This window comes from Helicoverpa zea, chromosome 9, assembly GCF_022581195.2.
Source record: "Helicoverpa zea isolate HzStark_Cry1AcR chromosome 9, ilHelZeax1.1, whole genome shotgun sequence".
In the NCBI taxonomy this organism is placed as follows: Eukaryota; Metazoa; Arthropoda; class Insecta; order Lepidoptera; family Noctuidae; genus Helicoverpa; species Helicoverpa zea.
Window position 1 is genome coordinate 1605574 of NC_061460.1, and position 22901 is coordinate 1628474.

At 39.0% G+C, this 22901-nt stretch overlaps 1 protein-coding gene across 1 annotated transcript; it reads left to right on the forward strand.

Moving 5' to 3' along the window:
* Positions 1–51: 51 nt before the first annotated feature.
* On the forward strand, positions 52–22897 carry LOC124633227 (pyridoxal-dependent decarboxylase domain-containing protein 1). The gene is made up of 14 exons (XM_047168400.1): positions 52–233; positions 313–686; positions 5927–6033; positions 6951–7082; positions 8084–8298; positions 8508–8579; positions 8725–8784; positions 9164–9355; positions 9571–9615; positions 9872–10000; positions 10449–10674; positions 21757–21907; positions 22171–22292; positions 22704–22897. Exons 1-14 carry the CDS (start codon positions 162–164, stop codon positions 22895–22897), a joined length of 2091 nt encoding a protein of 696 aa, XP_047024356.1. The 5' UTR covers positions 52–161.
* The last annotated feature ends 4 nt before the right edge of the window (positions 22898–22901 follow it).

Sequence of the window (22901 nt, forward strand, 5' to 3'; positions counted from 1 at the left end):
ATAATTATTTGTATCCTAAGCTTAGAAAATCTATTTTTGTTTGTGATTGTGAATGTACAATGTACACTCGCCACCCACGTCAAAACATTGGATGGAATTGAAGTGACGTTTACACATTTTTATGTCGGTGCTGTAAATTTGCGAAAAAATCGCCACGCAGCATGGGAGATGCATCAGTTTCTGACGCGGAGTCCAATAAGCCAAGCCCTGGAGGCGAGGGTCCGCCCGAACAGGTAAAGTATCCAGTTTCCTGGCTCTGAGTTGTTAATTTTCAGGGTGTCATTAACGATCTTAACTTTGACGCTTATGCAGGACCGGCGTCCTTTCGGTGATTTGGAGTTCCAAGTTTCTGAGGTAGTAGGCCGTCTGGAGGCAGGAGTCAACGCGCAGGATGTCCAGGAAGAGGAGAAAAGACCGGAGCCGCGAAAGATCAGCGCTGGTTTCTTTGAACCGGAGGAAACGTCAATGGATGCTATTTTGAAGGTTTTGGAAGACTTGGTGTTGAAGACTGACCCTAGTTGTGAGAGTGTGGAGCCGCCGCTGTTGCCGACGGACGCCGTGACGCGGGCGGCTATACTGTCCCACAGTATATCAGCTTTGTTTGGAAGGTTGGAGAGGAGTCACGCCGCAAGACTTGGCGCTCACATTGCTAGTGAGACTACAAGATGGATGGCGCATATGTTTAGGTAAGTCCTTTCCATTTTATACTCCTTTGATTGTCAAAAACACCAAAAATTTGGTTCATAAGAAATGCCAGAGAAATTAAAGATCTAATTGAATGGATCTCATCAAACAAAGATTGGTGGTAAAAATGGCTGTTGACAGATAATAGAGAACATGTTGTGTATTTGACACATTCTGTTTATAAAGTTCTTTGTTGTTAATTGGTGAATATGACACATGCTGGCTTAATTGATAATGATGATGAAACTCGAGTACTTATTCAAGTATTTACAGATTATTCATATGTACAGCAAACTGTACAATCCTACTAGCCCAAAGGTTTACAGAAAATTCTTTTACAAGTAGATTTATTAACATTATCTGCATGTTTCTCGTATCTATTCTGTCACAATTTATTTTTGTGAACTCACTACAAAAATAACTAGACATCCTTTGTTACAATGTAGGACTAATTAAACCACATATAATAGCATTTTAATCAGCTAACATTATGTTCCCAGTGTTTCTAAACAACAAAACTTGCTTGACAACAAAATACAATTCCGTTGATGTATCATTTAGATTCCAATCTCTCAAAAGGAAAAACATACAGACTCATTTCCTGATACTTGGCCTTAAACATACAAACATTGTCTATGCCTTATCATGATCTATCTACACATCTTTCCAATTAGAGCTCAGATCTAACACTGATACACATTGTGGCTGATAAGTGATAATAATCTTTATGGTGTTGTTATCAGCTGCCTTGAGAACTAATTGAAAGTGGATAAGCATAATGGATGAAGTTTTGAGGAAATTGGTCAGTTATACTTGTATATATGTTGAAACAAAAAAGTTTATTCAAAACAGGCTGTTTTCCTGTGATTTCACCTGCGTCCCGGGGGAACTTCTTGACAGACCATGACAAAATATTATGTTACCAGAATAAAAGTCTGTAGTTTGTTCTAGTAGCAGACTATTTCAAATAAAAAGGTACTTTTAGGTATTTCTGAAAATTCTTATTAGACAACAACGCAAGGGTAACAAGTTAGACATATATTAACAATAGTGCGTTAGCACTATAATAATTGGTCTACTTGCATTGAAGTACTAATAACTGTTAATGATTTGCAGTTTAAATGGTGCATGCTTGACCTATGTAACTATCAAATTGAAAATCCATTGCCTTGTTTCTTTACAAAATTGAAAGTAAAGCTAAAGCTTCTCCCACTTCTATGTTAAAAAGCTTATAATTTTACAGCTTCTAGAAGCTTATGATTTTAATTCAAAATTGCTCATTTTATTTTTATCACATTTGAATGCATTAAAATAAATGCTACAATAGTTTATCAAAGTACATACATTTTCCATAATTAATCATTTGTCATTATTCTCACACAGATTAAATAATTTTAATGGTGATTTTACAGTGTTTTTGCGCAAAGCGATAAGGATTCGTTTCGGTTGTAGGAAGTATTATTAAACCTACTATATTTCTAGTATATGGGTCAACATTTATCGCGTCTACATAAAATACTACGATAGGATTTATTACTATTTAAATCTCGTTTCGCATGTTGGCAGTGGTAGGGAAATATTTCAATGACCAATTTGATATGCGTAGGTCAGTGCCTTGATGAACACATTAAATTGTTGTCATGTATGCCAATTGTTCTCACAGAGAATGTTTAAGAACGTCTATGTAAATAGGAATTCTACTCTTATGAAGTTTTGATGACAAAACTGTCAGGACAGTTCATAGTTATGTAGTCGTCAGTAGAGACCCGCAATTTCCACTTATGCTTACTTTTCGCCTTAGATAAATAAGTTTTGCGTTGTTACTACTAATGAAAATGATCATAAGGATAAAGGACAATCGAACTAAAAATAGCGGGAAATTGTTCCACCAGCATATGGCTAAAACCAGTATCATATAGTTCGCATAATTGGGCAAAAGTTTGGAAAACCTTACATCTATTATTTTGCCATTTCTGTAGCTGATTTAGTTCTAATAGGCGCGAAGTTCACCACATATTGCGTGTTCAGTTGTTCAGGCAATCCATGCATAAGTTATGAAGGCTGACTAATGACCGGCCTTAGAAGCTGTCGTTACCCAAGCAGCAAAATGGTCGAGTAACAATTTGTTTACTCAGCATTTAATTGTGTAAGAGCCGAGTAACCGTTCTTAAACACTCATTTATCGTATAATAGCGGTAATCTCGACTATTTGGCAATATTTGCTAATGTGTGCTTTAAGGACTTTGAATAAACGTTTACAGCACTATCTTTTAACATTTTTACTCCACCTTTTAGCAGATGCTGAATTAAATGGTCTAAAATACTCGTTACTCGATCATTTGATCTATAACAGTCGTATAATAGCTGTAGAATAGCTGATTCACTGAATTGGGTGCTTTTATACAGCCACTACTCAGCTCTCTTTTATGTTTCTATAAGAGCTCTATAAATGTAATCAAAATGCTTATGGCAAGATTGCTGCAGTTACTGCACACTTATAGATGAACTCGTATAAAAGCTTTTATACGATATTTACTCAGCTTAAAGTAGTATTGTAGAGTTCTGAGAAACAGTAACACCACAAGTCCGTCCATTGTGAATTTCTAAGCGCGTGTCCGAGTATTTTAAGTGGTTCCGTAGATTCAAGTAACACAATAATTTACAATGTAAATGACGACGGACGACATTAAGTACTAGGGCCGAGTCACACAAGTGATGTTGGAATAAGTTCAGATATTGAATGTACTGAAATCAGTTCTGATTCAGAAAGCAGTGAAAAAGACAGTGTCGAAGATAATAATTTTCAGATGAATTTAAGAGAATCGGCTCTTCAATTAAATATATCTCATGCTGCATTTAGACACCTGGCAACTGTTTTAAATAAATGCCTGCCACATGTTCTCCCTAAAGATCCACAAACCTTATTGACTGATTTTCTTCGGTTTGACATTATCTGATAATCGGATCATTTACATTTATCTGATAAATGAGTTTCCTTCCAAGCCCGTCCCAATTTTTCAAAAAGATAATCTAATTAAAATGATTTTTTTGGTCTCATACCAATAAGCGAACCCTAAATCCTGTTATCATGGCGATACCTTGTGCTATAAATGTGGTGACCAGCACTCTTACTCGACTTTTAATCGAATAAGTTCGCTGTAATTACAACTAGATTACCAATATGGCCACAGCATTTAAAATAATTAATTAAAATATATTTAATTTAAAAAAATTGTCGTCCAAATTTAAGAAAATAGACAGCGCATGAATGTTTATGTAAAAATGCCTTTGGGTTTAACAATAAAGCTTGTTGCGCATGATGTTTTGAAGTAGCTACACGAACAGTAAAAATAAACATATTGCTCAAAACTTAATATAAATGTCATATATTATTCCTTGAAATGTAGTTTACTTTACAAATAATGAGTTGAAATTTTTAATAAATTAGGTAAGAGCCTCCGTAAGATCATTTACAGCACTTATTAGTCGAGTAAAAGCATTCTATATGCTGTTATAGAACTAAAATGGCGAATAAAAGCAATTCGCTTCGCTATTATAGCACAATTTACCTGTATAATAGCAAATCGATTGCGTGTATTGAAATAAATATCCTATATACGCATTTTGATTGCTCTTAAAACACTCCTAGTGTTTTCTACCACTTTTACTCAAATCTTACAGCATGTTTTAGTTGCTTACTCAGCGCTTATTCCACTTTAATAAGACTTTAGGCTGAATAATTTGCGCCTTTTTCGCGTTGAGTAAACGTTTCGAGCACTTTTACTCGACTGTTTTTAGGACTTTTATTGAACTTAAAGGCGAAAACAGAACGTGCTCTCGACCATTATAGCACGTCTATTTGCTGCTTGGGTAGGATGTCCGTGAATGCAGGTGACCTACAATTAAACCCTTTGAAATGGCATCAGGCTAGATGGGCAACTACGGCCTAGACACCACCAAAACGGAGCGAAGATATTTTTAAACAAACAATAGAATGTTGATATTCAAACATCTTGTTATTACCCACAGAAGTATCAAATATAAAAATATAAATAATAGCAAATCGAAAACCAGTTATCATCTAAATTACATAAAATAAAATCAAACTTATTAGATTACGTGTCAGTCATTCAGTTAATAATTTACTTTATATTTACACTATTTCACATTCACGCGGATAGACTTTACATAATAAACAATGCAGGCTGGTATATCCACAATGTCATTGAAACATGAAATTGTAGCACAAACAACTATGTACTACAACATGGTTCTATGAAAATTTGCATAGCAATACATTGGTATATTATGTTGCTGATAAAACTATTATTTCAATTGTATGAGTGGCCTTTTGTATTACAATATTATGAGTTTACAATGATGTTGTCGTGTTCATGGCTTGGCTCTGACGACATGTTTTATCATGGGATTTTGTAAAGCAATCTATTTTAAAGCGAGATTCTGTCAGTATGCTCGTATGCTGCTCTGTGGCTTAGGTACTATACAAATGTTTCTTCTGGTCTCCTAACTCTTTGTAACCCAACATGATACAGCTGAGGACTAGCGCAGAAGCATACACATTTTTTGATCCCTACCAATTTTGGTAGAATCTCGGCATTAAATTCCCATTAGCTGGGTTCAATCTTTTAAGTTTTCTCCGTTATCGATTTCAGTGACTTTTAACCAACTACACCTTCGACTAAATCTCCTTTTTGATGAAAGGTTTAAACCTTTACAACAACGAAATCAAAAAGGCTAGTTAACCCTTGAGCTAGCATAATCGTGCTCATTTTGAACTCAGACTTTGAGCTTTGAATAAATAAACGACTGAATTATGTATAATGAAGTCCCAGACTTGGGAACTCGTCACTATTCATAACACTGGCTCCACAATGTTGCCCATATCGCATGCTAAATTGGATAGCCTGGTGCATTCAAATAGCTTTCTTAATATTACATCGGACGAATTCCGAACTCAGAAGATCATTAAACACGTTACCGCTTTTCTAAAAGTCAGAGGGCTCCAATCGTATCTACAGAACGAAGATCCTTCTTTCTGATTTAATGATGTAATTAATTATGTATCTGTAAAAAATATTAAAAAAAAAAACTTAAGTGACTTACCGACCTCAGAGAGCACCTACACCTTGACATTCGATCAGGGGAACCTTAAAACTATATGCCATTCCCAACTTTGTACGGGTCTCAGATAAGGTGAACTTATCTGATATTTTTGTTTCAGGCTAGCTGACTACAATGCATATTACCACCAGGAGCAATTGGAAGGTCTCGTTAGAGTCACACGAATGCTGCTGCACCACAGATATCCTAGATACTTGGAAGACGGAGGTTAGTTCGACATAGTTTGTACCAAGGAGGATATCTAACTCCAAAAGTTCTTATTTCAAATAGGCCTTACTTGTTGCATGGTTCCAAAAAGTGGATCCTATTGAAAAGAACCGGTAAGAAACTCCATGGACACTCTTCTGTAGGGGTCCCATAAATTAACACCAAGAATGTGATACCAAGAATACCCTATTATACCGAATCATTAACAAAGAGCTAGAAGAGTGCTATTCAGAAGTAATGAACGAACGTTCATTCAACTCTAGTTTAGAGCTGGAATACATTTCACTGATATGATTTGCCAATTGTCTTAATTGATACAAACAGATATACAAGGAACCAATCTTAAAATGGTTTGATTGAAAAACACGGGAACAGAACACATGACGAAGATATTCCACAAAATAAGATGGATTTGATTTATGAGGACAGCAGACAGCATGTTACATTGCGCGTGTCCATATTTATTTGTTCTTTGGCGTGTGCGTAGCGCACATGTGTTTGGAATGAATTACAATATTCCTGGAATGTATACTTTATCTGTAGTGTAACAATATAAGCTTTCCGGTGACGTCATTCTGTAGTTCTAAAGTGTACCGCATGTTTGGAGTTTGAGAGTAATCTATGCCGCCCTAGTCGTGGTTACAACTTTGCATTTGTTTTCGAAAGATTAGCCAACTTTGCAAAGACTTTATAACTTCGTAGATCCATGATTCGAGCTATGAAATTACATGAGCTTAGAGCTTATCTCAATTAAGTACTTCTCTATTCCATATACTTCCTAGATTCCTAAACATAACGATGATCTAAGAATGACCGTCGGACTATTTTTCATTTATTTAGGTAACTTCAGAAGGGGGCACAAAGGAACCCTTACAAGCTGAAGGGGTACAAATATCACAGAATTAATTTTGTTTCAGCAATCGCGTTCACAAACCGTCTACCATGCATATACAGCTGTGTGGCCAGCCCTCTAGGAGTAGTGCAACATCTCTGCAGGCAGCTGGGTCTACCTCTAGCATGCGTGAGACCAGTGCCTGTACATCCTTCAGGTAATTATACAGTTTTCGTAAGATAGTTTGTCCGAAATGGTAATTGTTGAGTTCAAAGTGGTTAAAATGTATAAAAAGATACATCACAAAAAGCCATAATTTAAAAGTTAGAAGAAACATGTTTCTAAACCGCTGGAGAACCAGCTTTTCTCCAAAAAAGCTGCATCGGAAACAGACAGACATAGTGGTCAAATATAAAATCACTCTTTTTGGTCCTGTGCGTCGTCGAATAACTTCGGAGACGCAAAGTTTTTGACGCGAGCCTTACAAATTGTACAAATCAACACTCTCTCTCCGTCTGTATAAGCATTAGCAAACAAATGACTCCTGATGATTCCTAAGCATATTCATTTGTTTTACATAAACTCTGTTCCTCTTGAAATTACCCTGGCGTGGAACATCAATTCGTAATCATAATTGTTTAGCTCTCGGATATGTGGAGTACGTGAATTTTGTTTATAAACAACTGATACATTGAAGACTAGCGTATGCATTGTGTGACGTCACGCGATGACGTTATGAAGTCAATTATTTTGGTATCTCAATCGAAGCAGCCGATTACGTCAATGAATTCGTCGTCGTCGCTTACTTAAATGTACGCAGATTGTTTGTAGCTGGTTGCATTAGTCTTTAGGTAGGTACTTATAGCATTTTTCAAGTTTCTGAAATTATTCCAGAGAGTGGTTATAGTAGACTGAAGAAATATGTATTGGTTTTAGTAAGGCTTTTCGGCACAATGATTTATCACAGCTTGTTTGGAATTCGCGTGAACATTAACCGTATCGAAAAGGCAGTTAATTTGCATCAAGTTATCAATTCTTTCTCGCGAGGTTTTTATCGCAAAGCTACTTTCTTAAAACTAATTGCTCTCTTTCGTTCTTAAGATGCAGTAAGTCAACAATAGTGTAAGACATGTTTGTCAAACACAAAAGTGTTTGCGGTCCAGAGCTATAAAAATCTTCTTAATATATCCACATGAATTTTGTCATTCCTTACCACAGGACGAGGCATGGACATAGAAGCACTAGAAAAGCTTTACGATGAAGACATAGCAGCTAACAGGACACCCCTCCTAGTGTTGGGGGAAGTGGGTGCTCCCCCCCTCGGCTGGGGAACTCCCCTAGCGTTGTTAGGACAGATGTGTTCGCAAAGGAACTTGCATTTACATGTTAGGGGACATGCGCTTGCGTTGCCAGGTGCTACGGGGAGGGATGAGGTATGTAATTTTTGTGTTACCTACGTAAATCTATGGCCCAGTAGGTTGAAGAATTTTCATTTTTTTATTTTTATTTTCAAAGTGATGATAGATATTGAAGATCATTTTGTATAATAAAGTTTTCTTTAAGAATACTCCTAAAATTCATTACATATTTAGTGATCTTGCCTAATTAGTACAACAATAATAATTTTGACGTTTTCTTTCAGTCATTCAGCATACCAGATTCAGTCACACTCACACCGGGGCCGTGGTTTGGCGTACCTGGACTTCCTACTGTTGTATCCTTTTACAAAAATCACAACACTTTTTTGCTTTAAAATTTAAAAGTACATGATTTGTAATAAAAAATTATGATACTTTTTTTGGGCTTTAAAAGACTTTGTGGATCTTACTTTCAGTGAATTTTCCTTATAATTGTGACAGACATTCTACAGAATACCTGAACCGATCACAGTCAACGACCAATCCAAAGCAGTGAGCGCTGTAAGTATACCTTCAGCTAATAATAAGCTAAGGTAATTTCTTCAGCTTGAAAACCGGATATTTCCATAAAAGAATGCGTCTATTTCTTCGGTTAAGCATATCCTTTTTAAGGACTGAAACTAATAAATCCTAGCTTTAGATATAGCAAAAGGGAAGGTCTCCATACTTTCATTGATTAAAAAACATATTTCTATTCTAACCCGTCTGCAGTTCTTTCAAACAAATCCCGTAGCCTTACCATTTCCAATACTTGTCTTGGACCCGAGTGAAACAGTTTCCCCTCCATAGTTTTATATTCCAAGCATATTTTCCTCGATTGCGTGTAAATCGCAGGCAAAAGCCGATAATTTTAATGTTCATAACCTTTTCTAAATGACAGGTGGGTAGCAGAGAAGGCGCTTTAGCAGCTCTAGCAGGTCTAACAGGCGGTGGTGCCAGGCTACCAGCATTACCGCTATGGACGTGTGTCCGTGCGGCCGGCGCCCGCGCGCTGCAGGCTCGACTGACGGCCGCATTCAGGTCCGCTAGGGCGCTGCATGCTGTGGTCGCTAGCGCTGGACTGAGGCTGCTGGTAAGTGGCGATATGAGGTGACAAGTTTGACTATTGAGGGTGACGGTTTGACTATTTAAGGTTGGTAGGTCAGATTACCGGCATTCCTCTGTGCTTGTGTTTCTGTTGAGAAAATATATTCCTGTGCTATTAATGGGTATCAAAATTAGCGTTAGGAATAGTACAAGATCCCAGTATGTTTTTGTCCTTTTTAAATGCAACCTCTTTTCTTTCAGAGTGAACGACCAGGCGGCGATGAACCACCAAACGTAGGAATAGTGGTAAGACAGTTGTTAAGTTGGCACTTTTTTAAACAAGCAGTTTTCGTCAAAGAACGACGATTTTTGACGCTCCGTTAACCACTGGTAACTTTGCCGCTCCGAATTTACTAAAGATTTAAAATATACGAACGAAACAAAACTGCGGATGCGCAACTTCATAGAAACAAAGTCATTTGACGAGATATGCTATCTCATTTTTTTTTCATTATTAATCGCCTGTTACAATTAATATCTTTAACCATTATTTCATTATCAGGAAGCAGTAAGCCACGCATCGGCATGCGTAGCGTTTCAGTTCGCGCCCCCCGGCACTGAGAAACCTCCGCCGTATTACGACAAACTCAACTCCTGGCTCGGACAAGTATTGCAGAGAGAGGCTGAAATGGTGAGGAATATATTTACTTGCTTTAAAAGAAATGTGATGTGTGTCAAAGTGTTGATTTCAACTTATCTGCAAAATAAATATTATTTATCCGTATATAAGGGTTTGGTTTACGTTTTGCGTGTATCTTAAGAATTAAATAATGCACTGCTTTTTAGGCCTAAAATGGCACTACAAAGTGAACACCCTTACAAAGTGTGAAAATTTTCGTACGCCATGGGTATTTTGTCATATCCGTAAAAAAGTCTTATCAAAACATAATTATTGCGGCGACATTACTCTCATGTCATGCTATATTATGCGATAATGGTCATTACGTTAATGTATGGCGAATTTTATGTAGAGTTTTGATGTACATAATATGAATTGGAAACAAAGAAAGATGTAAGAATTCCTTATCCTGCAAGACACAACCGAAAACCTTTGCTTATTTAATAAATTTGTTCTCTAGATAAGCATAGAAGTATGCGAGACTGAAGCTCAAGGCGTAGTCCTGCGCTACTGCCCGCTGGAGGGCGCGGGCGGCGCGGGCGGCGACGGCGCCGTGGCGTCGTGGGCCGCTCTGTTGGACGCTCAGCTACATGTCTTACACGCTACCGTGGCGCTGAGGGAACCCTTCCAAGCTAGGGTCGCGGTACATTCTAGCCTGGCTCTCGTACATGTGCCGGGGTGGGCAGGTACGTAATACACACATATAGTTACATACACAGATACAAACACATACACATTTACATGTACAAACACACATAGGTTAAGAGTGACATAATAATAATCTAGTTTACAAATTTTTATTTTTTTCATATACCCCTCACAAAATCTATACCAGTACTCTTCGCCACCTTTGTACATTATAAAATTAACAACATAAAAATTCTATCACGTCACATTTTTTTTCTGCCCTCAAATATTTGTTTTTAGGAATCATTCTTAGCTACCGATCTTTGGTGTTGCATTACTTGTTTAGTTTAAGAGATATTTTTTGTTTAATTCAAATAAAATGTCTCCTAGACACTGTAAATAAAGTTGTGATCGCTTTTGTAATGTTTGTGGACAATATATTTATAAAAAAGAAAACACATATGACAGAATCGTTGAAAATTGCATATCTTCTTTATTTCGGATTTCCTGTGGCCATTCAAGAAAAAACTGGGCTCACTATGTGTTTTGTGAGAGCTGTAGAATCACTTTACTGTGATGGTCATAAGGAGAAAACGTACACCTGCCATTTGGTACACAAATGTTGTGCAGGGAACCAACTAATCACGAAAATTACTGTTACTTTTGTGTTATTAAGACTTCGGGTTTTAATAGGAAAACTAAGTCGGGTATTGTATATGCATATGTCACTTAAAGAGGGGGTGTTTGGCGTCCCACAAGTACGCAAAATCATAAGTGATTTTAAGTTTGATACTCTTTTATCTACGACTGAAAGAGTTGCTTGGAATTCATTCAAAACTGTTGTTAGAGACTTTTTCAGCATTAATAAAAGTGAAAACAATAAAGAGATAGTTAGTGATTCATTACAAAATTATCATAAGATGGGTGTTAACATGTCAATAGATTCCTTTTGTACATTCCCACTTGGATTTTTTTCCGGAAAACTTAGGAAGCATGAGCGACGCACAAAGAGAGCATTTTTACCAGAATTTAAAGGCTTTTGAAGATCGTTATCAAGGCTATTGGGACGAAAATATGATGGGAGACTACTCCTGGTCTATATTAAGAGAAACCGATTCCGAAACCTACAAAAAGAAGTCCAAAATTAATAATTGTATGATCCCTTGCTGGACCCTACAATACTTTAGATGATGGTGGAAAGGAATAAAAGATTGTTAAGTACTGAACACTACTGTATTAACCGAAACGTACTAAAGGTAAAGATGAGCTTAATGGACTATGAGTGAATGAAATGAGTGACGCAGCCCTTGTTGGCTGTAGCGAGAACGCTTGACCAACTTGGTAGCTCAACGCGAACTGAACATATATTATGAATTAAAATGTAAGTGGCGTAAAATGCTGATGTGCGGAATGTGCGGTTGCACCGTACATGCTCCCGAGCGGGAAGATGAGTATGAGATGAACATGATAAGATGAGTAACAAGGTGATGCCAATTGGTCCTTATACTTGATGATTAACAAGGTGATTCCAATTGGTCCTTATTTAATGCTTAGAGTCTCTACTTGAACTCCGTTTTACGTGATATAGGCACTGTACACTTGTCTAACTTATGCACCTTTGGAATTTCTCTGTAATCTGACACACACGGAATTTCACACTGATTACGCGCACTAGCACTATATTCCACAGTGGATGATGACAGAGAGGCCCCAGCCTCTGCCCGTGCCGGGGTCACGTGTTGCGTTGCCTGTAGACTTGCCAATGCGGCCCTTGCCACCTCGAGAGAAGCGGTCCGCCTGTTGTGCAGCCGACGCCGTACCATGAAGCCTGCTCCAACCACCAACACAACTCCGATCATCACATAAAATGCTGTGTAGTGATGGATATCGTGATAGGAAAGTTGATTTGGTAACTTTTCACTTGCTTTAAGTATGCGGAGTTGTTTCTTGATTTCGTCGAACTCCTCGTTACTCGAGAGTAGTGTATTGTTTTGTATCAGTGGTGTCGAGATGCCTGCGTTTATGATATGATTAATTGGTTCTATCTCAGGTAGCTTTAACGATGGTTTTATGTTTAAAGTGCTAAAAGCTTCATTGCGTGAGTAAACGGTAAAACTTTCAGTTTTAATTAGACAGTCGTGTTCGACTCCCAATATGCCTGCTTTTATTATCTGCCCCGGCGACACATTATCGCCGCATAGAACTCTTATTTCACACTGACTACAGCAGAAAAATGCGTAATTGTTTATTTTGCTAAGAGCTGTCCATTGGTTCGAACAAGTCGTAATGCTGATCTTGCATTTGCTTGAGTCTGGTTCTAGTTCACAAAATTTTTCATTATTCTTGAGATGATAAATTGGCTTCTCTATATGACATAGATAATTGTCCACATTGTCACTTAGACATACCTGAACGTCGGATATGGACATTGGTAAATACGAGTCCTTCTTTAAATTGATTGCAACATGTTCAGCAATCGGAGTTAATGTAGCCATCCTTGAATTACCTACAGATTGAGGTATTGGGATAATTTTCATGATGGAAAATGTATCTCTAGACACCAGAGGTACTTTCAATTCGAAGATTAAAAACTCTTCAGTCATTCTTGCTTTGACTGTCAATAAATGATAAATGTTTTTAAAGTTGATTTGTAAGTTATTGATCGGTAACGTAAGATCTTTTGAAAGATGACTCGATATTGTATTCAGCGTGTTCTTCAGTTGTTCTGGTGACAATAAATGAATATTGAGTCTTCCGTGGTAAACATCTGTTACGGTATCTAATAAACTTGTTTGGATTGTTTTTAGCTGTCTGAGAACATTGCTTGTAGCGATTGCTCCCGTACTGAAATCGTTCATGATTCGATTTCTCTCTGATTCGTTCAATAAAACGTTTTCTATTCTATCTAGCTTGATTGATAATGTATTAAGCATCTTGTGTTGCTTATTAATTGCTTGCCCGTTTCTTTTCAAAATGTTGTATTCTGCTTCAATTACCGTTGTTTGTTGTTTCAACAGCGAGATTAAATGATCTTCATTGTCACGTATGGATTGAATATCTTGTTTATATTGTTCTGCGAATCTCTCATCAAGTACACCGAATAAATTGTTTGCAAGATACCCTACACCGTTGATAAGGCCTCGCTTGCGGCGGCGCAGGTCTCGTGCGCGGCGCGTGCCGGTATGCTGACTCAGCAGCAGGTGGTTATAGTACTCGAGTTCTGAGAATTCATGCTTTAGTTGAACTTGAATTACGTCACAATGTGATGTTTCTTTAAACTTATTGCATAGCTGTTCTAAGTAGCCGAGGTATTTACTGCATGCTTCGGTACCTTGCCAAAGTGAATTCATGTCATAGTATGTGACTATCTTCCATTCATCTCTGATTAGTTGCATGTTTGCAATTTTGTCCAAATAAAAACCTTGATTGTCTTTTAATTGTGTTACATTGTATGAACCGTATGCTGTGGTCAAAATGCTCATGAAAGACAAGAGTAACATTACCAGCGAAAAAAAGCTGTAGTTTACTCTTTTGATTTGATATGGCTTGCCATCCTTTACTTCCTTGGAACGCAACTCTTGTTTGTTGATTCTATCGTTCACAGGGAGAATAGACAGTTTGATAATAGGCCTCTTGATCAGCCCATTCTTTGTTTTCAATGTGACCACCCTGATGTGGCCATCGGCCCCGGGATGCAGCTGGACGACTCGACCAACTGCCCATTTCCCAGGAGGTAAGTTTGCATCGTTAATTGTGACGATGTCATTTAGTTGAATGTCTGGTTGAGAATGTCTCCACTTGCTTCTTGCTGACAGCTGTGTGAGATATTCTGCATGCCAACGTTTCCAAATATCTTGTACTATTTTTTGAGTTAAATGCCATCTTGTCCGCATATCAGTTTCTGTTTCTAATATAGTCATATCTTGATTTAGATTGATAAAGCTTGACGGAGAGAGGAAATCTAGATCGTTGGGGTCTTCAGTAAGAGGACACAATGGCCTTGAGTTAAGTACTGCTTCTAACTGGGCCAGAACTGTGCTGAACTCTTCAAAAGTGAGCTTTTGCTCTCCAACGACTCTTCTTAAATGATATTTTAAACTTTTAACTGCAGCCTCCCACAGCCCTCCTGCTGTGGGCCATGAGGGTGCGTTAAAATGCCATTCAATCTCCAGGCTAGTAATTTCTTTGATGAAATCTTGATCAAATGTTTTTTGTATTTGTTCCAATTCTTCCTGTAAAATTTTGTTAGCACCAACAAAGTTTGTACCATTGTCGCTATACAAGTGTTTCGGCGAGCCTTTTCTTCCAGCCATTCGTCGCAATGCAGCTAGGAATGCTGATGATGTGAGGTCCGAGACTAAATCTAGATGAACAAGCTTGGTTGCCATACAGACAAATACCACTACGTAGCCCTTTGTAGTCTTAATTCCTCGGCCCTTGTTGGCCTTTATGAGCACGTGTCCGGTAAAATCGACGCCTGTATGTTCAAAAGGCTTTGCAATGTTACATCTCTGCGTAGGTAAATCACCCATCAACTGTGTCATCTTGCTTGGATTGTGTTTACGACAGGTAACGCAGGTACGTATACGTTTTTTGACGGCTCGATTACCGCCTATGATCCAATAATTCTTGCGAATGAATGCTGATGTCACCCGTGCTCCTCCATGGAAGGTAAGTTCATGTGCTTGATCTATAATTAAGTTTGTTAAATGTCCTTCGTGAGCTATGATAATCGGATGCATCATGTCTTGATTGATATTGGCCTTGCTTAGTCTTCCTTTGACTCTGAGAAGTCCCTCGTTGTCAAGGAATGGATTTAATTGCAATAACTTGTTTTTTGCTGATAGCGGCTTATTTTCTTTTAAATAATGTACTTCCTGAGCAAATTCTCTCTGCTGTACATGTAGTATTATTTTATGCTTAGCATTTTTTAATTCATGTAATGTTAAATAAGTTTGCATGCGATTTTTCTTGTATCTCGCTTGCTTGATAAATCTTAATATCCATGCTAAAACTCTTGTTAGTTTAGCGAGTGTACTATATCTTACTAATAATTCATCCAAAATATTATCGCTTTCTTGCTGCGATATGTGATTAATAAGTTTCTTGGCTTTTCGTGCTTCTTCGTCTGTGGTAAACACTGCTTGCTCAGTTTCATGGTCAGGGTCGTATTTTCGGAGCCACGACGGTCCTTCCCACCACAGCGAATGATTTTTCAATTGATCGATACTCAATCCGCGGCTTGCACAGTCCGCTGGATTTTCTGCTGACTTGACGTAACGCCAGCAATCTATCGGTATTATGCTTGATATTTGTCGCACCCTGTTGGCGACAAAAGGCTTCCAACGTCCTGGCTCTTTTTGTAACCAGGCTAGGACTACCATTGAGTCTGTCCAAGTATATATCTTGATATTATGACTGATAAAGCATTGTTTAATTTTAGCCAACAATTTTGACAATAATAAAGCACCACTCAACTCTAATTTTGGTAATGATATTGATTTGTTTACTGGAGCTAATCTTGCTTTTCCTGCCACCAAAGAAATCTTTGTTACTCCTTTGTTTTCAGTCTTGCAATAAACAACGCATGCGTAGGCTTTATTAGACGAATCGCAGAATCCATGTAATTCTAGCGTGTTGTTTTCTCCTGTACCCAGCCAACGCTCCAACTTGAATTGATTGATTTTGTGCATGTCATCTTTAATGTTTAGCCATTCTTTGCTAATTTGATCGGGTAACTTGTCATCCCATTGACTACTTGACATCCAAACTTGCTGAAATAGTAGTTTTAGCTTTGTTGATAACGGTGACAGCCAACCAAGAGGGTCAAACAACTTTGATATGTCTGATAACATGGATCTTTTAGTTGGTGTTTTGTTTGATGGTTCCATTTTTGATTGAAATGTAAATAAGTCTTGTTTTGAATTCCAACGTAATCCCAATGTTTTTGATGTCTCCATTTCCTTAAAATCGAAATTTTCTTGCTCTCTATTCGCACTGATTGCATCGTCTTGTAAGACTGATACGTTGGACGACCACTTTCTTAAATTAAACCCCCCTGATTTTAGCAATGTGATTAAATCTTGCTTTAGTTTTACTGCTAACTCGACAGAATGCGACCCATGAAGGACGTCATCCATGTAGAATGACTGCTCCAAGGCCTTGATTGCAACACTGTCGAAATTTTGTCTCTCATCTTCAGCCAGTTGTTTTAAAGTCATCATAGCTAAAAATGGTGCGGCCTTGGTGCCGTATGTAACCGTGCATAGTTGGTATACCTGATGACGCATGTCAGTAGTATCCCTCCATATGATTTTTTGGAATTTTTGATCCTGTTCATTTAGCCAAATAAAACGGAACATTTTTTCGATATCTGCCGTAAAAGCAACGCGATATTGTCTCCACCTTAATAGTAAAGATTGGAGATCTTGCTGTAGATTTGGGCCTTTTAACATGACGTCATTTAAGCTAGTTCCTGTTGTTGTTTTTGATGAAGCGTTGAAAACTACGCGAAGTGCTGTCGTAGTGGAATCGTTTCGCAATACACAATGGTGCGGTAAATAATAATCCGGTTGCATGTTACCGGACGCCGGTATCATATGTCCTAACGTTTTATATTCTTGAATAAATAATTTATATTGTTTTGCTAATTCTTCATTATTGTGAAATTTCCTTTCCAACTGTTGAAATTGCGCCATTGCTTTATTTTTAGACAATCCCAACTGTACCTCAAAGTTTTCTTGAAAAGGCAATCTTACTTCATACATGCCATTATCATGCCTTCTTGTGGTTTTCTTGTAATACTCAATGCATTGTAGATCTTCTGCAGATAAATTGGATGATTCCGAGATGTCTTCAATCTCCCAAAATCTTTGTACTTCGTCCACTTGATTCAGGACTACGCTACAATGAAAAGTGTTTAAGTTTCCGCATAAGATCCATCCCAGTCGTGTCTGTTGCGCGACCGGTAATGATAGATCCACCCTGATAATGCCCTCTAAAATGATATGGGAATACACATCGGCTCCCAATAAGATGTCGATAGGACGGCTGACATTGTATTCTGGATCGGCTAGTTGCACGCCAGCTAGATGTGCCCATGTTGGCTTGGTAAATGTACATCTTGGTAACTGATTAATCAGCGTGTCCATGATTACTACATCTGTTTTAAATGTAAAGTCATTGAAATGCGAACAACATGTTATGTTCGTAACGCCCTTGCTACTGCTCTCCTTTTCTCCTATCCCGCAGATGACGGCCTTGCAATACTTTCTTGATAAAGCTAGCTGTTGTGTCGCTCTCGCTGTGATAAGAGAGGCTTGAGAGCCTTGATCTATTAGCGCACGCATTTTGTGGTATGATCCGTCACTTGCTTGAACTTTGATCATTGCGGTTGCTAATAATGTTTCGATCATGTTATTGCCTTGTTGCGCAACGTGATTTTCTTGAGATTCTTGATTTTGCGTTGCAAGGACCACTGGTGTTTTATTCTCAGTAATTGTGTTACATGAAGACTTATTGTTGAACGCTTCATGTAAAAGTGTATTATGTCTACCGCTACATTCGCGGCACCGTTTTTCGGACGTACATTCCTTATCCCCATGCGAATAAAGACAATTTTTGCACAGACGTAATCGTGTTATAGCTTGTCGCTTCGAACTTGGCGTCATAGTTAAAAACTTATTACAATAGTATATTCCATGTGACTCTTTGCATAATGGACATGTTAATTCGATATTATTTACCGAAGTCTTACTTGCTGAATATTTATTCTTGAAGAATGATGACGATGTTTTATTTTGCTTGCTTGTTGATGGTTTGGAATTTTCGTTTTTCTTGCGTGAAGATTCCAATGCGGTGAATCTGCTCTCTAAGAAGCTTAGAAACTCCGTCAATTTTGGTAGATCTCTGGGTTTCTTCAGAGATTCCAAATAATGATCATGCGTGTCCGCATCCAATTTCAGCAATAAAATACGCACGATGAATGGATCCCAGCTGTCTATGTTAACGCCTAGGTTCCTTATTGAGTTTAAACACTCTAGAGTGGTATCGTGAATTTTCTTGATCTGAAAAACATTTGCTTGTTGAACTACTGGAAGATTCAGTACGAGATCTAGATGAGATGTAAAAATCAACCATTTGTTGTTGTACCTATTGTTCAATATCTCCCAGCAGACATTGTAATTGTCAGAACTGATTTGTAAATGCTGTATCAAACGTTCAGCTTCTCCTCGCACCTTGCTTTTAAGAAACTGCATCTTGTGGGCGTTTGATAAGGAGATGTTACTGTGGATAGCTTCAGTAAACAAGTCCTTGAAAGACACCCAATTTTGATAATTGCCACTGAAGAACGGGATGTCGATTTTTGGCGTCCAATTCTCTTTGTGAACTACTGACCCTAGTTTTCTATTAATTGCATTTTTTAATTCATTGTAAATAGTTTCTTGCTTCGTATAAGACACCTCATATTCTTGATTCGTACCCTCTAATTCGCTGTCTAGTTCCCAATGTAAGGAATCTATAATAGACCATCGAGACTGTAGAATACGCAAGGCATCTTTCAACTCCCACTTTTCGGACATAAAATCCAAATTTATCCCTGCCACAGTGCGCTGCAGCGCCCTGAAGTTGCTTGCTTGTTTCTTCAATAGTTCATCAAGCTTGCTAGATGAACCTCTGGAGCATGTCTCGACAGGCGGCGATTGTTGTCCCACCGGATCTTCTTGCTCAGACCATGCAGGACCCTGTTCTTCCTGTGTAGAATCTCCTTGTTGAGTTTCTTTCATCTTCATCAACAAAACTTGATATTGTTGATTGATAAGTTCCTTAGTCGAGATATATAGCTCTTTTGTTTTTTCGTATTTACGGCCAATGAAATAGTGATGAGTCTTACTTTCTTCCATGAGAAGACGTTCGTGATGGTACTGGTAATCAGACCAATATTGATTTAAAGTATCTAAACGTCGCTTGAAATAGTCAGCAGTCTTACGATCCGCTGAGTCTTTTTTGATATTTGTAGCCAACTTTAGGATGGCTGTGTAAAGTTCGTCCTGATTTGCATGTAAGGCCTCCATGACGAGGATTTAATTATAGTAAGAAATAAATGGAAAGATCTTACTTGACTGTTTTTGATAACTGCTTACGAATCCTTGGTGATCCGCTGAGACACCTGTTAGCCTCAGATTTTGATGATGAAGCGCTTCTTGAGACACCTGTTAGTCTCGAGTCTGTTGCACTGAACTCCTTATAGTTCGCGGGTCCTTGATGACCCTGGGTCACTTGTTAGTCCCAAAGTTTTGTAGTCACTCAACACAATTCACACAAGTTTTGAGTCACTGGTTAGCTAACCGCTGCACTGTCCACGCGCGCGATATGGACTATGCAGCGTGCAATGTTCACAACCGAAGGACCATAAATATGTATGATCCCTTGCTGGACCCTACAATACTTTAGATGATGGTGGAAAGGAATAAAAGATTGTTAAGTACTGAACACTACTGTATTAACCGAAACGTACTAAAGGTAAAGATGAGCTTAATGGACTATGAGTGAATGAAATGAGTGACGCAGCCCTTGTTGGCTGTAGCGAGAACGCTTGACCAACTTGGTAGCTCAACGCGAACTGAACATATATTATGAATTAAAATGTAAGTGGCGTAAAATGCTGATGTGCGGAATGTGCGGTTGCACCGTACAATAATTTTTAGTTGTTTATGGTTCGTTTTTTCGTGTTGTTTAAATTAAATATAATTCCAAATGTGGACGTGATAGATTTTTTTAAATATTTTTCCTAAAATAAAATTCAACAACTTTCAGCTGGGGTATAAAAACCGTGTAAACTAGTGTAATAAGCCCCGCAGGGCATCTGAAGCGGATGACGGGGAGTAGCGACCCCGCGGGGCTATATATCCGAGTGCTCCAGGGAGAGTATACTGTCCCCCACCTCCGGCTTGCCGGAGTGAAGCATGACGGGGGATAGGTCTCCCGCCTCTTGGCTTGCCTTCATCGGCCGGTCAGAGTGGAGTCGCTAGAGCAAGGTTAGTCCTGCTCGGAGGGTAGGTGCCTCGTGGTAAGTGGCGAGTGGGCCGGTGATGCTGGACCCACAGCGAGCGCGTGATCTGCGTTTAAAGTCCGCCGAGGTATCCTCACCCTTCTCAGCCGCTCATGTCCCTGTTGCCCTCTTGTTGCTTTTCAGTGACTGATTCCCGGGGGCCCAGTAAGTGAGTTGACGAGTCTCCACCTGCCATTTTAACATGTATTTAATACATTGTCATCGGCAGGTGCCATAGTTCCCGTAGTTTCCCCATTCCTAGTCCATTAGCATCCCATCACAATAGCCTAAGTAGTTTTCATCCATAGTTAGCAATAGTTTAGCACAGAACCGGGGATTGTCCTTGGGTACATTTCTATAGTGTATACAGGGATAATCGTCGGTTTTATGTTACCATTTCATTAAAGTTGTCTCAAAAGGGCTTCAGCGTGTTGGCTTCGGCCCCACGTTCGCCTTCCAAAAATCCGGGACTCTGTAGTCCCGTGGTCGGTTAGAGACATACAAATAATAATAATAATAAGTTTTTATTTCAATAACTTATAAATAATTACAATTTTTACGGTTGGGAATGCCCTTTTAAGAAAAAGACATACACACCCAGAACAAATCAGCTCCCGCCAATTAAATGTATAGTTCTGAAGTCGGTTCCATCACCTGGGCCGCGCTACTAGACGCTCAGCTACATGTGTTATATGCTACGGTGGCCCTCCAGGAACCTTTTAAAGCTAGGGTGGCTGTGCGTTCTAGCTTGGCTCTCGTACATGTGCTGGGGTGGGCAGGTATGTGGAAAGATAACATAAAAATATTCAGTATAAACGAGGCACAAATATACATTGGCAATATAAATGAAAGTAAGTACACACAGAGGCTCATCACATTGAGTTACATATACAAACACACACAAAAACATACACACATTTACCCAGTATCACCAAATAAGTTGTTATCAGTTCTTTTGAAGTTAATTACTAGAAACTGCTTCACAGTGAAAATGTGTGACAATAAAAACTATTGAGCTTGCGGTAGGCGCCGAATGCCTAACTTCAGACCAACAAAGTTATAAGGCAACTATTCTATATGTCGTCACTAGGTCTAGGCGGAGTTCGATACATCCCCCCCGGCTGGGAGGGGGCGTCAACAGATGAGCTGAACTCCCTGAACAGACAGCTGGTGGAGACGCTCAGAGCTACTGACGGCGCCTTCTCTTGCGGAGATGGGGAAGACGGGATGGCTTGCGTCAGGTACCATTTCCCCCCCACTATTATTGCATGTTTGTTCCGATTTCACCCAAAAACTCGACAATAACACAGAATCTGTAAAATAGGTTATATACCAGAATATCATGTTGGCAAAATTTTACTGGGGTGCAGGACGTAATTCTGTCCGTTTCAGGCTGATTAGGTGAAAACAGTGCCAATAAATATTTCTTTCTTACCATAAAAATAAGTAAACTGACCAACAACATTTATTAAAAAAAATAATAATACAAATCATTTATTTCCAGGTTCGGTATGGTGACGGAAGATACAGATGTGGATGAACTGCTAGACCTGGTTATATCGGCCGGCAAGGAGGTCGAGGAAAGCAGCCGAGCGCTCACCAACATGACTGAAGTCTTGAAGAAAGGTGAGTAGTTACTGGATGCGACGTTTCACCGATACTAGTTCAAACGCTTGGCGGGACATCTTGCCGTTCCAAAGTTTATATTAGGTACCAAGGAGTCCAATATTCTAGACCAAGTATTTAACTTATGATATTTTTGTTGGAAAATATGAAAAAATCAAGGTTTTTTGCCCCTTGTCGATTTTGAGCTCGGGTCGATTTACATACGTTACTTATTTCTCATGGTAATCTCCGCTCATTCGGTCTACATGTCATGTCATGTGTAGTTTTCCTGCTTTTTCCACCGTGTAATCTGGGCCGCGGCCAAGAGGCGAGTTTTCCCCTTAACCCTTGGATTAGAAGGGACATAATAAAAAAATCACGTATGTTTGTGTTGGTGAATATGATTTTACTCACAATGCTTTTTAATTGTAGGCATTGAAGAAGCCCAAGCGGACATCGAGCGCGAGAACGCGGAGCGGCTGTGGCAGGAGGGACTGCTGCGTCGCGTGCCCGTGGTGGGGCGAGTCGTGCAGTGGTGGGCCCCCGCCGCCCCCCCGCCGCCCCCCGGCCGCCGCCTGCTGCTCGCGCACGGCGCGCTGCAGACCACGGCCGACGTGTACAGGTAGCTCT